General features: G+C 39.4%; 1 protein-coding gene across 3 annotated transcripts in view; it reads left to right on the top strand.

The window, feature by feature from the left end:
* Positions 1-14,371, top strand: part of tubgcp6 (tubulin, gamma complex associated protein 6) — a 29,841-nt gene that overhangs the window by 9,239 nt on the left and 6,231 nt on the right. For 2 of the 3 annotated variants that reach the window (XM_007890947.2, XM_007890946.2), the window contains exons 6-19: positions 96-217; positions 1,023-1,095; positions 1,553-1,662; positions 1,773-1,864; positions 3,783-3,922; positions 4,283-4,432; positions 5,428-5,509; positions 6,326-6,414; positions 7,243-7,358; positions 8,126-8,264; positions 8,373-8,486; positions 8,682-9,840; positions 10,557-10,630; positions 11,277-11,502. In XM_007890947.2, coding sequence (XP_007889138.1) covers positions 96-217; positions 1,023-1,095; positions 1,553-1,662; positions 1,773-1,864; positions 3,783-3,922; positions 4,283-4,432; positions 5,428-5,509; positions 6,326-6,414; positions 7,243-7,358; positions 8,126-8,264; positions 8,373-8,486; positions 8,682-9,840; positions 10,557-10,630; positions 11,277-11,502 — 2,686 coding nt within the window. The remainder of the gene's footprint in view (positions 1-95; positions 218-1,022; positions 1,096-1,552; positions 1,663-1,772; positions 1,865-3,782; positions 3,923-4,282; positions 4,433-5,427; positions 5,510-6,325; positions 6,415-7,242; positions 7,359-8,125; positions 8,265-8,372; positions 8,487-8,681; positions 9,841-10,556; positions 10,631-11,276; positions 11,503-14,371) is intronic. The other variant, XM_007890948.2, reaches the window with a different exon arrangement.

The raw sequence follows: 14,371 nt of genomic DNA, 5'->3' as shown, positions 1-14,371 counted from the left end.
AATAGTTTGAATAATTCTGAAGATTGTGCCAAACATTAACACGAGGAGAGCAATAAAAAGGAATACTTTGAATATTATTCTGCCTCTTTTCCCAGGCTTTTACAAGTGGATTGAGGAAGTATGTGCAGTATTACAGGGCTTGTGTGCTGTCAACACCTCCATCACTGAGCCTATTAACCATTGCCTTTCTCTTCAGAAAATTGGGCCGCCAACTAAAGTTAGTATGGCTATTTTATTTTGTAACGTGCATGCTGAAATTGGTCAGATGTTTCAGTTTGTGTTACATAGTTCTTCATTTCTGCACATTCTCTTTTGATATCTTTGGGTATTAGTTTCACTGGTATAGAGCGACAATTGAATTTTGATTCACATAATTCTCTTTGTGTGCATAGTTTTACACATGGCTAATAATAATGCCTAATATTCATTTAATATTTAACTTTTTGGCTTCCAAGCTCATTTTATATATTGCATAAGATCAAAAATATAATTTGCCTTTTCTATTAAATTCCACAAATGTTATGACTAAATGCATACCATTGTAAAACATAAATGATTTCAATGGATTTGATTTACCACTGATAATAGCAAGCCTTCTGTACCTTGCTTCAGTGGCCATTCTTTGGATTTGAGAGACAGAATTAACAGGTTATTACTGTGGAGGTGATATTAGGTTGTGGAACGGACATGAGCCAAGTGCACTTCTGTTCACAAGTGTACTTGCCTTGTGTTCACAAGTGTACTGTCTGTCTGTCTGTCTGTCTGTCTGTCTGTTTGTCAATCAATCCTAGGATCTTTTCTTCCTACTCCTCCCCCCACTGTGTTTCTTTCCCTTGCATGAAAGGGTTTAACTCTGTACTGTATTACTCATTTCATTTGTTTCTAAAGTTATTTTTCATTCTGTGACAATTGTAGTACAGTATATTACCAACCTGCATGATCCGTGCTGCAGCATCTCACCTTTTTTCCAATGTTGTTATGTGTTTAGACTGAAAAGTAATCTTTCCATCTATCCTTTGCAGATATTTGTCTGAACTATGTGGAATAGGCTCAGGGGTATTAGGATTAAACAGAGGAAGTTCATCTTTTCCCACAGTAAGTAATACATTCATCTTTTTTTCAGGATATTCAACAGAAAAATGTGAAAGAGAAATCCAATCAAAATATCTGAAGAATAATTTGCCAATAAATTGGCACCAGGAATCCTGGGCTTGAAGTGGTTATGCCTGGATTAACTTGTGTCAAACCAATATAGAATTCAACTGTCACATTAGCTGAGATTAGCACATCAAGGATCAGTTCCCGTGCTCAATACCAGAAATCCATTATTGCTGCTACGCCTCTGATATCACACATCTCGTTGTGATAAGTGTTTTGTGTTAGACAAACTATCATGTGGTCAAAGGCAATTACTGGTGTTTTGGATACCTTGTTGGTTCACCTCACTGGGGTATCACATGCCTGAGCATCTAAAACTTGTTCGTCACCATCAGATATTAACAAATTTGTTTTCTTAACTTTGCTGAAATGTTATTTTATTTTGTTTATTCAGGGAGTAAAACTTCTGTCCTTCTTGTATGAGGAAGCACTGAGTAATTGTAGCAATGAGCACTATCCGGTATTGCTTTCTTTGCTGAAAAGTAGTTGTGAACCATACACGAGGTGAGTGTGCAATTAGCTTGATTACCTGACCTCAATTAGTATTAATTTTGTGTATAGTTTTGTACCATTTTCTGTTCTCAGAAATAATTGTATCGGTGATTATCCTTCAGGTTTGTCTATGAATGGGTTTATAGCGGCATTTGTAGAGATGCTTATGGAGAATTTCTGATCCAGGTGAATGAGGACTATCTCGGATTCAGAGGTATGAAGCTATGATAACTTGCAGGTTAGGTTACACACAATATCCACCTGATTTCAGGTATCATTGAAACCAAACACTCATTTGGATTGATTGCGCCATCCTTCAGGGCTTTCTTCTTCAACCTTGTTTCTTTCTCATCTCTGCACTTCTCCTTGATGACATCTGGAGGCATCAACTTTCACATTCTACTCGCATGACGCCCAACTTGTTCCCTCTGTCTCTACTCTTGACTGTTGTCTTGACTGGTCTGTCAGATATCCAGCCACTACGTCCCTAAGAACATAGAACTCCATCCTTTATCCATTGCCTTGACCCCTCTATCTTTAAATCCCTCCTTAAGACTTGCCCCTTCGACCATGCGTATAGCGATCTCCAAATCTCCATCCATATGTGTCAGTCTGGCTCAGTGGCAGCACTCTCACTTCTGAGTCAGAAGTTATGAATTCAAGCTCAGATCAAACTGCCTTTTAATATTTCAAAGCCCACCACTTGTCCTCCCACCTCAACTTTCAAGGCCCTGTCCTTGAGTGGTTTAGGTCGAACCTCTCCCACCATCTTCATTTTGTTTCCACAAACAGCTTTTCCTCCAGCCCCCGCACTGTCTCGTGCGGTGTCCCTCAGGGCTCTGTCCTCGGTCCCCTCCTCTTCACCCTCTATATGCTCCTCCTTGGTGACATCATCAGCAGACATGGGGTTAACTTCCACATGTATGCGGATGACACCCAACTCTACCTTTCCTACTCTACCTTTCCTCCTCTACCCTCAACTCCACGACCACCGATGTCCTGACAGCTGCCTGTCCGACATCGAGTCCTGGACGAGAGACAACTTTCTTCAGCTCAACGTGCGCAAAACTGAGGCCCTCGTGATTGACTCGCGTCAGCGCCTCTGCACCTCAGGCGCTGACACCATCAGCATCCAAGGCTGCACTCTCCATCTCTCAAAGCCAGTCAGGAACCTCGGCGTTCTGTTCGACCCTGAGTTGTCCTTTCTTCCTCATATCCGAACCACAACTGGCACCGCCTTCCATCACCTCCGGAATATCGCCAGACTACGGCACTACCTCACCCCTCACGCTGCTGAAACACTGGTCCACGCCTTTATCACCTCAAGGCTGGACTATGGGAACTCTCTACTCGCCGGCCTTCCCGGCACCTCCCTCCACAAGCTGCAGGTCATTCAGAACTCTGCAGCTCGTGTACTGTCACGCACCAGGCTTCAGGAACACATCACTCCCACCCTCGCTCACCTCCACAGGCTCCCCATCCCCCAGAGGATTGACTTCAAGATCCTCATCCTCACCTACAAGGCCATTCACGGCCTTGCTCCCTCCTACCTCTCCGACCTACTATCCCCCTACTTACCTGCCCGTACCCTCCGTTCCTCTGGCTCCGGTCTGCTCCACATCCCCCGCCCCAACCGCCCTACCATTGGTGACCGGGCCTTCAGCCTCTAAGCCCCTAGGCTCTGGAACTGCATCCCCCAGTGCCTTCGCCGCCTCCTCCCTTTCCTCCTTCAAGGCCGGTCTCAAGACCTTTCTCTTCGACCGTGCCTTCAGCTCCCCTCTCGACTCTCTACCCCCTCCTCGCTCCCTCCCTTCCCTCCCCTCACCCTGACCATTTCCCCCCTGCTTGGGTCCTGACCTAACTGTCTAGCTCCCGACGTGAAGGCGCTTATAAATGAAATCTTGTTGTTGTTGTTGTTGATATTGATTGCATCTCTTGAACATTGTTAGCATCCTCTTTCCTTAGATATTGAGGTGTTGGAGGCAATGAGCCTCACAACAGTCTTCTAGCATTTGACTTATAACTGTTATTCCATGTCAATATTGCTCAGTACATAAGGAGACAACAGATAGAGAATGTGTATACAGAACAATTTTATGAGAGTAACTGAGAGAACTCTTTGTTTTAATCAGATAAACACTACTGGACCAATGGGTATGTTATAGCTTGCAAAGAGGTTGAAGAGAGCGTCCCCCTTTTTCTTGCTCACATGTCCAATGACATCTTTATATGTGGGAAAACCATTAATTTGTTGAGATTGTGCTGCTCAACGGTAGGTTATCATTCTTTGAACCATATTACTTAAAATGTCTGAAGTATCTATGCTAAATGTCTTGTGTTTGCGAAACTTATTTACAGTTGATGATTTAGGGATGTTGCTACTAGAATTATTTTGCATCTTGTCATGCCTTTTGTTTCTAGGTTCTACAAGCTGAGCTTTTCAACTTCTGATGATGTTCACAGTTGTACTAAATATGTGAAAATTACAAATGTTTGGGATTGCTGTTAGCTGTAATTTTATGTTGGGTATTAGACAACCATGAGGTCATATAATGTTTCGTAAAAAAAGTTGGTGTTTTTTTGTGGTAAGTAACTTAAATAGTTTTGCTGTTTTATGCTTGTATCTTAAAAGCATTACATCTGCTGGTCTGACATCCCTGTTCCCCGCATCTCCGTCACCTTTTCCTTGGAGGAGTTGGAGGAGATAGAAAGAGAGTGTGCTGTTTATTTCAGTCGAATGGAGAATATAGCCCATTATAGCTCCATTACCAGGGAGGAGAAGGTAAGAGAAGAGAACACAGTGGCATCTGTGAATAAATTGTTTTAGATGGCTTTCTTGTTTGCAGTTAAAATGTATAATTTCATTTTTATGATAGGTAACAAATTTTCTTATTCAATTTTGAAAACAAAAGACAGAATGGCACTCATATTTAAGCTTTTGTTCAGTGGTTTATATTCTCATGTTTCAGTTTTTTGAACTATATTAATGATGTCATTATGATTTGTTCTAATGGGCATGTCTGTTGTCACAGAAGCATAGTTTTTCTTAGAATAAGCACTCATGGTTTTCTTTTATAAGTTATAATTAAATATAACAATGATTTGATATAGACAAAAATCTATAACCGATGTAGAAATGTTTTTTTTAGGAAAAAGGCAACAGCCATGTTGCACACAGCTTAATCTGACAAACAGCCATGATCTAAATAATCAATTACTCCAGAGGACATTTGTCCAAGTTATAATTGAATGTGAATAATTCTGCAATAATTTTGTCATGGTGAGAGGCAACTTGCATATGTTTTAAGCATTATCCGTTACTGTGATGTCCCAATTTAAAGATATGTAATTACATTTTTTAAAAAAAAAGAACAGCATACCCGGTACTCTCTCCTTGGTTATTGTTTCCATTCTGAGCAGACTGTAGACACTTATTCAGACACCATGTGAAACCCTGAAAGATGTCAAAGACTCTTAATCATGCATATCACTCTAGTTTACCTGGAATGAGGCAGTATTAGGTGGATTAGCAGTGCCCTAGGATTAAAAGTAAACTGGTCCCTGCAAATATGGAAAATATTGCATTCCATTGCTCCATTGTGTTGCTTCCTTCAAAAGCTGCAGTTCTTTTGAAAAAGACCATTTTACTAAAACTATAAACTGTCTGGCTAGGACTCTCAGCCTTTGTAAGGTGTTTATGATGCAGTATCATTTCTCAGTAGTTTGTTGTCTTCAATTGTTCAGTGGTACTGATAAAGCAATGATTTGTTCTTCCAGAAACTGAGGACAGAAATTGCCCAACAGGAGTTGTTTGTCCAATCTCAACGGACAGCAAAGGGAGCCATGGAGACCTTTAAGAGTATGGTTTGATTAGCAGTAGCGTAACCTCTTTCCTTTGCAAACCGCAGTATCAGGTGTATGATTAAATAGCATGTTGAGAAGACGACAATGCCTGCCCATGCAGTACACTGTCTTCTGGGAGCAATTGATTGGCTTTACAGCTAAAAAATGGGTGTCTTCTGAGACGTCAGGCCTGCTGATGGCTTCTCTGCGCTCAGAAGGTGCCACTGACATCAATTTGTGCATGGAGGAAGTGTCATCAGTGGTGATCTGAGAACCCAGAAGGTGCCAATTTTAGTATGTTTCGTTATTTAATGCAGTGTCCGTGTTTTAAGGTCCTAAACCACCACCTTATTGCACATAAAGCATTGTTATATTTACTGTAACACGCTAGTAAATATTGTACTCGAATGCATTTTGTGTGCTATAATTTTGTCATTATTTTAGAAATTAGAAAAGTGATCAGCACTCCATTGTCCCCACTGTAATTCAAAAATACATACTTGTTTACTGCCATTGAATATCTAAATACAATACAAAATTACATTTGTATAGTGCCTTTCATGTCAGGAGGAGCCCCAAGGTGCTGGACAGTCAGGGAATCGGACCCGAGCGGTGGGGCGGGGGGTTGGGATAATATCCATAGAAATTAAACTGTATATTTGTGTGGTTATTATACACACAAGATAGTTTATTTCAATCTGAAATAAAATTGCTCTGGCGTGTTTCATTCCTGTGAATGCTCCAACATCTCTGCAAGGCAGCAGTATTAGGTTATTAAAAAAAAATTAAGCCTTAAGCATTTTCTTCTACTTTTGTGTTTCCTGAACTGCAGACCAGCTGATAGCTGAAAAAAAGGCTGTGGAAGCAAAGAAACGGGAGCGATTTCTGGAACTGAAAAGGCAATATGAAAAGAACCTGGAGGTGCATTACTTAAAAACTGTTTGACATAAAACACCTGGACATTTTTTATAATTGGGTTTATGCTGGAATTTGTTCTCTGGGCGACAGCACACAATGTCAGGGAGGAAGTTATCTTTTTATTCTTTTGAAGTTTCACCATTATGTGAAAATATAACTAGTGCAGAGCTACTGTGAAAATAATGCGCTAAAAACATTCATAGGCGGGGAGAGAGGTTAAGTAAATATCAAAACAGATTCATAGAAAGTACAGCCCAGAAACAAGCCATTTGGGCTATCTAGTCTGACTAGTGCTTTACTCCACATCATAAATTCTATCCCAAGGCCCATAAACCAGCCCTTTCCCTATAACCCTCAACGTTATTCTCCTTTTTTGAATGTGCACATGGTTGTTGCTCCAACAACTGACTGCACACAGTATTCCATCATTCCATGCAAATTCAACATAACCTCTTTTTCCTTAGCTATAAACCTAAGGCTCCATTGTTTTTTTTAATAGCTTATTCACCTGGCTCACTGCCTTCAGTGCCCTGTGAATCTGCACTCCTAGATCACTCTGTTCTTCTATTCCTTTAAGATTTCCCCCTTTAAGATATAGGTTCTTACTATGTTTTTTCTCCGAAATTAACTTCATTGGTATTTATTCAATTGTATTACAGTCACTGGAAAAATAATCTTCAACATTTTAAAGACTTAATAATCTTGTCTGGAGTTCCCCATTCGTACCCAGTAACTAGGATTAAAGAACACCCACACTTATGCTTTTCATTCTGTAAACAATGCACACAAATTCTGCATAAATGTCAGTGCCTTTATTTTTGTTTTACTTAGCGTCGAAATGCAGTTAAAAACCAAGAGACTGAAGAAGATTTCATGCGAACCCAGGCACTGAATGAACGTGAAGAAAAACGTAAAACGCAAGAACAAGAACTGGAAAAACAAGCAAGGTGATAATAATAATAATCTTTGCATTTGAAATAGCGCCTTGTCATGCCTTCGAGACGTCTCAAAGCTCATAGATTGAGTAACGAATTTATTATTTTTTTTAAGGCGTTAATGCAGTGACAGATTTAGGCAAAGAAAGATTAATGTTCAGTAGCTCTCCTAAAAATAAAAGGCCTATTTGTGTGGTTGACATACAGCATGTTTCTTCCGTCAGTGAACATATTATGTACATGTATCCCTTTGTTGTCGTAAAATAATCAAGTGAAGCTATGTGTGTATTTTGCAGTATAGTTTTAATTTTCATAAACCCAAGACGATATGAAAAGTGCTTTTTTGATCTGTCAATTTGCGTTTATCTAGAAGTACAGTGCAAATTCATAACTGAGACCCATGAGTACCTGTAATGTTTAGGCCTGAAAATCATTGCTCTGACTTGCACATGATTTGCATCCTAGATTTCCATATAAAATTGTGGATGAAACTGAATTTTATGATTCATGTGTAGTATTATTTTCATGTGAAATTACTCCATTTGGTTTGAAAATAAAAACTACTATACAGAAATATATATGAGTTTTATGTATCTTTTAAACTTCACTCTGCTTTTGGTGAGCACACGTTAATGATTATCAATAATAATCCTTGCATTTGCTCATCCTTGCATGGTGCATTCCTTTCATGTTGGGAGGACATAGGATTCACTCTCAAGTGTAGTGACTGTGTTTTTGTAGGCGAATATTAAAAGTAATCTATTTTTGTTAATCTTAAGGCAACAGTTGATTGAACATTATGAAAAGTTATCTGAGGAAGCAGCAAAGAGAGAACAGAGAGCCAAGTGGAAAACGCAAAGATATAAATTAGAGCCTCTGCGTGCTGAATTTCTGCTTGATGACAAAAGAAAAATTGAGGTACTTGTAACATACATTTTGGAATAATTAACAACCTTATTAAACTCTTTGACACTGTAAGAAAGTCGCTTACCAATTTAATCAGCTTTCTTCAAAAAAAAACTTCAGGACTTGCTGGAAATGTTTCCTTTGGAAGAACAAAGAACAATGGATATTGCTACTGAATTGCAGCATCGTGAGCTACTGATTAAAGATTTTAACTCTCAAGCTACAGGCATTGAGGTGCGATACTTAATATAGTCATATTTCATAAATAGATCATGTTTCTTTTATCCTCTTTCCATGTGTGTTCCTCCCCTGAAAAATAATGACTGTTACATGTATATTTTACTATATTTTCAACTGTTTAATTTGAAATTTTACAGTTACAAGGAAAATTGACTCATCCATTTAATTATAAGTTGTAATTATTTGCAGGTTGAAGAAAAAGAATATCAAGCGACAGATTCTAACATCAGAATAACTAGGGAAAACCAAAGTCTGTCTCCAACAGCAGGTGCACAGAACGACATAATGATATTTAAAGAGGAAGCTGAACAGTCTGAAGATGAAATTGAGAAAGTCATACCTCGACTCGGAGCATCAATGGGTGTTGGTTCACATCGTCTCCCAGAAGACACAAATTCTGAACAAAAAGTAGGATACTTACTTGATATAAGCATTGAGGATTTTCTTCCCAAAGTGCAAAAACAGACTGAGGTTTCTCCTGAAACAGTTACACAGAGCTCAGTTCTTGACGCAGCGCTAGAGGAAATCGGTTCAGAGTTATCACAGCCTAGCACAAAATGCCTTGGAACTAGTCCGGGTGAATATGACTTTAGTTCTCTACCAGTGTCACCTCCTGACCATACGTCACCTCCTGACCATACGTCACTTCCAGAAGTGAATTCAAGAAAATCTCACGGACATCCATCTGATTCACATATTAAGGTTGGAATGTGTGCACCAGTTAGTCAACCTTCTGGTGAATATGTTTCAGATGTAGAACAGTCTTGGCCCCAATCAAACATTCATGGACATGCATCACAAGCCAATCTGCAGGTTGGTAATTACACTTCAAATGTAGAACCACCTTGTCCTCGTTGGAACATCCATGGCCATGTGTCACAAGCTAACGTTAAGGTGGGTGAAAATGTGTGGGACGTGGAACCACATCAACCCCGATGGAATGTTCATGGACATGTCTCAGATTCTCACATTCAAACTGGAGAAAATGTTTCGAATATAGAGCCTCGAGAGCCTTGTTTGACTCCTTTTGGACATGTTTCCCAGTCTAATATCAAAATAGGACAATGGAGCCCTGAGGTTGAAGCAAATCTGATCCCAAAGCAGAAAGCTACTCTCGGTCATTCATCTGATTCCACCATTCAATATTTGTTGTACAACAGAAGGTCTTTTGTTCAGAAGGTGGTACGTGAAACAGCAAATGCTGAAAATATATGTCCCATAAATTCTAAAGATGTAACCAAAAATGCTGAAGGAAGCAAACTGGTTACAGCTGATGATGCTACAGTTCTTCCAAACACTGATCTTGAGGTTAATGGAAATCTTGAGGATCAACCAGAAGATTTACAAGGTAAGAAGTACAAAAGTTTTCTGCATAGTTATTTTAATAGGTTTTACTGGAGTGGGAGACAAATGTGTGTGAAGAGGACGGAATTTTGCATTAGCTCTGACACCCTGACATGAGAGGAGTGGACGGGTTTTGGAGTTTCCTTCTAAATGGCTCCTCTTTGAACGTTCAATTCAGACCCATTCAGAGACTCGATCACATTCTGGAATTGATTGGGATTAACATTCCCCATGAAAAAAAATCACTCTTTAACATAAAAACCCTTTAATTTCAGGATAATTCCACCTGAATTAGTTCCTTACAAATGTTAACACAAATATTAAATTATATTTTCAATAATGTTCTTCAAATTCAAGTTTCAACAAACAATAAGGACTTTTCATGAAGCTTTCATGAATTCTTTTTGAAAACTGCTTTCAAAACTGAACACTCACTCAAACTTTCTGAGTTGTGTGTTTACCTCATCATCGGGTCCAACTCCAGCTTCCATTTTAAAACACATTAAGTAGTGAGTCTTTGTGGGGGGAGAAAAAAAACGGTATTTACAATGTGTTTGTTGGAGCATTTGAAATTTGGTGACATTTCATATTTGTATAAAAATGTACGAGCATCATTTCATAATTAAGGTGTTGCTATTTTATCTGTACAATAGATATTTTGGATTTCCAGGTAAAGTTTCAAAAACATATTAATTTTATTGTCCAATATTGTCTTTTTAGGTACCTGTGGTAATGAGGCTGCTGATAAATGCCAAGACAAAGCAGATGAGGCACTTACCAACTTTCAAGATGAGGTATTTTTAAAATTTGAAGCTGTTGAGCCAGTTTATACTAATCTGTGTTAAGAACGTGAAGTAAGGAAGGGAGTCATGCATCCAGCTATGCTATTCAAAGTTTACACAGTTATTCACATGTTAGTGGAGGAGCATTGTAGCCAAGGCCAAACCTAACCTCCAATAATGCACATCTTCTGTCAGGGATAGAGCAATAAGGTTGTTTTTTATTTCTTTCCTGGCACTGACTCCATTTATAGTCCACTGGCTGAGATCCACTGACTCAGCAACACGAACAACAGACCAAAATTGAGACATACAACCTTCTTGTCTATATTGCTGTGTGGACTGCCCTGGTGTTGTCTCTTTAGGTTCTGTTATATGATTGAACTGTTGCTTCTAGAAATCAAGTTTTCTTATTCCCATAACTGCCTATGTATCACTAACACTACACCCCATACCCCAAAAGCTTTCAAATCAGCACAAATAGCTATTGATTTACTGTGCTGAAAGAGTTAGTTTACTGCTTTCATCAATGCGTTCTATTGTAAAATATTCTACTTTTTTGGATTCTATCAGGATAATTCTTTGAGTCTGTTTAGATTCTGACGTAGATGTCAAAGCAATGACCGAATGCTGAATAATTGTTTTCCTTTTCCTTAAAAAGGAAAGTCCTTTAGAAATACGAAGGAAACAATTTCAGAAACAAAATACACATGGCCATCATTCAGATTCTACAGCACAGAATTTAATGTATCCAGTTGTTGATCTGTCTTACCCAGTTGAGCTTGCTGAACAGGAAGATGTTAAATGGAATAAGGAACAGGCCTATCTTAAGGCCTTGACGGAGCATTATTGCATAGAACAATACCAGGACAGTTACGAGTTGATGTGTAAGTAAGAATGTAATGTTTAAAGAACTTGAGTGTAAATTCAGTTTAACAAAATAATGCTTTTTAATAGTACAAAATGCACAGCTTTTTTTGTTTCTCGTATGTGACTATGTACTTGTTTGCGAAGAACTTCATAAGATGTTATAAAAATTGAGCTGTTCACTTCCTTTCCCCATCCTCCCGTTAGAAGACAGAAATATATAGATGCCCTCTGAGTTGCAGTTCAGCTTTCTGATTGACCATCATGGCACAAACGTAGATTCCAGATTTCCCTGTTTAGTGACCTAGTAAATTAATTGATCTTAGGTGCTGTTTTGATATTAAGGCAGAACATTCCATTAAGCAGCTAGGGAAGAGCATTGAATGCTTTCATTTGGTGAAATTGTCCATTGGATTTAGTTGGTAGCTTGCTTGCCTCCAAGTCAGAAGGTTGTGGGTTCAATCCCACATTGGGACTTTGACCTCACAATCAAGTTTACAATCCAATGCAGTGCTGGGGTGGGGTGGTGCTGCATTTTTGAAGGTGCCTTTTTGTTTCAGAATACATGTTAAACTGAGGTCTTGTCTACCTGTTTTGAACGTTGGTAAAGATACTATGACACCATTCAGAAAGAGAAGGTTGTTTCTCTTTGTGTCTGGCGAGCAATCCACCAGATAAATTGGTTATTTACTGTAAATCAATAAATTTATTTATTTAAAAAAATAACCCACTCTTGCCCGACTCCACTGGCTCCCTATCCTTCAGAGGATCCAGTTCAAGATCCTAGTTCTCACATAGAAAGCCTTCCATGGCTTTGCCCCACCCTACCTCTGCGACCTCCTAAACCCCGACCAACCCGCCCGTTCCCTCCACTCAGCCGGCTCTGGCCTGCTCCACGTCCCCCGATCCACCCACCCAACCATTGGCAGGAGAGCCTTCAGCCACTCTGCCCCCAACCTCTGGAATTCCATCCCCCAGTCACTCCGCCTCACCCCCTCCTTAGCCTCCTTCAAGTCCCATCTCAAGACCCTCCTCTTCAACCATGCCATCGGCCACCCCCCTTCCCCTCCCCTCCCTTACCCCCCCCCAACCCAAATCCAGCTCGAGTGTGAAATGCTGTACTCTGTCCAGCGCCTTGGGACATCCTCCCAACGTGAAAGGCGCGATACAAATGTAATCTTGTTGTTATGGCTGTTTGTGGGATAGAGAGTACTTTGTGCAAATTGTCTATCGTACGTGCCTACAAACGCATCCATTGCACTTCATAGCAATTTGCTTTGAATTGGCTCTTGGTGTATATATCAGCGTGGTATCCATAAGAATCTAACAGACTTTTAAATATATTTGGGAGAAAGAACAATTATTGAGTTATCCTATTTCAATTCAAAATTAGAGGCCAATAGGTGGTGCATTTTTATTAGTCTTCAGATTTCGACTAAAGAGAGTAGGAAAGCTTTCAAAATTTGTTTTGTCTGATAGAGAGGAGATTCTAGAAAAGGGCGATCGTTGCTAAGTGTCATCTCGCGCATGTTCAGTAAAGACAGGGAATGAGCGATTATTTACTACAGGTTATAGAATAAAGTATATTTTTTGAGATGCATGAAATATTTTATGCATCTGGCTTAGTTTTGAATTGGACTAAGTAACTGTACAGTTCTGTTACTCCTTCCTCTTGTCCTCTTGGTTCTGTGCGAGAGCGCCACTGAGCAGCGATCGACCGGTTGGTGACCACTGTTCTATATGTTTAGTATTTACCATCAATAAATTTGCAGGTTTCCAATTTTATTTGGTTAAAAATTGGTATTTTGTTGATTTTCCAATTTTCTCCAAATCAAGGAACATAAAATTCCACTCCTTAATTTTTTTAATCTTAAAAAAAAGGCCAATTTCCCTACGGTTGCCATGGAAACCACTTCCTGTGAGTCATGGTAATGTCCTGATAATGTGTGGCGCAGGTAATGACAGCCATGCGGTTGTTAATGACCATCTGAACAGGCAGACGAGACCTCGGGTTAACATCAAATCCAAAGGACAACACCTCCCAACAGCTCTCCCCAACACTATTGGAGTGTCAGCCTAGACTAGGAGGTGAAAGTTCTGACATGGGGTTTGAACCCATACCTCTGACTTGATAGGAGAAAGTCCTACAATAAGAAGGGCAAGAGAGCCCTCCTCTTTCTGTTAGCCGACTTCATTTTGCCCCGATCTTCATTTTGCCCCAATCAACAAGGAGGTATTGCGCAAATGGAGAAAGGCAAATGAAAGATGTTTTAATGTTTTAAAGATGTATGTTTGCTAACAGATAGCAAATTTCACAATACCATGTTGTGAAATGCCCCTCTTCCTGTTATGTACTTTGGAGTACCAATGAAAGATGTACTGGCAACAATGGAACAGTACAAAATGTAGCCTTATTTATTTTTGAAAAATGTACATCACAGAAAATAGGCTATTTGGACCAACCAGTCTATGCCAGTGTTTATATTCCACATGAGTCCAGGTTATTTTGTTTTCTGCACGTCCTTACCTGTTGTCCAGCACTCTGGGATGCTACCCTGTATGAGGGGTGCTATTATATAAATGCAAGTTTTTGTTGTTTTGTTGTCTTAAGTTCAAACTGATAAAATAGCCACCAGTATCCATAGGACAATAAGGGGTACAAGGGAGAAAAAAACTAAATGAGAATTAGTGGGGGAGGGGGATTGATTTGGATAGCTCTTTTCAAAGAGCCGGCACAGACATGATGGGCCGAATGGCCTCCTTCTGTAGTGTATGATTCTATGATAGTGAATTAAAAACAATTACTTCTGTTTTGCATAACTGACCTTTGAACTTGATATTTTGCAGTTTTTATAGTAAATCTATTAAATTACACTTATTTTTGTTCCA

This window comes from Callorhinchus milii, unplaced genomic scaffold (assembly GCF_018977255.1).
Source record: "Callorhinchus milii isolate IMCB2004 unplaced genomic scaffold, IMCB_Cmil_1.0 Scaffold5, whole genome shotgun sequence".
Lineage (NCBI taxonomy): Eukaryota > Metazoa > Chordata > Chondrichthyes > Chimaeriformes > Callorhinchidae > Callorhinchus > Callorhinchus milii.
Note: the sequence above shows the minus strand (reverse complement) of the source record. Positions and strands in the feature narration are given on the sequence as shown.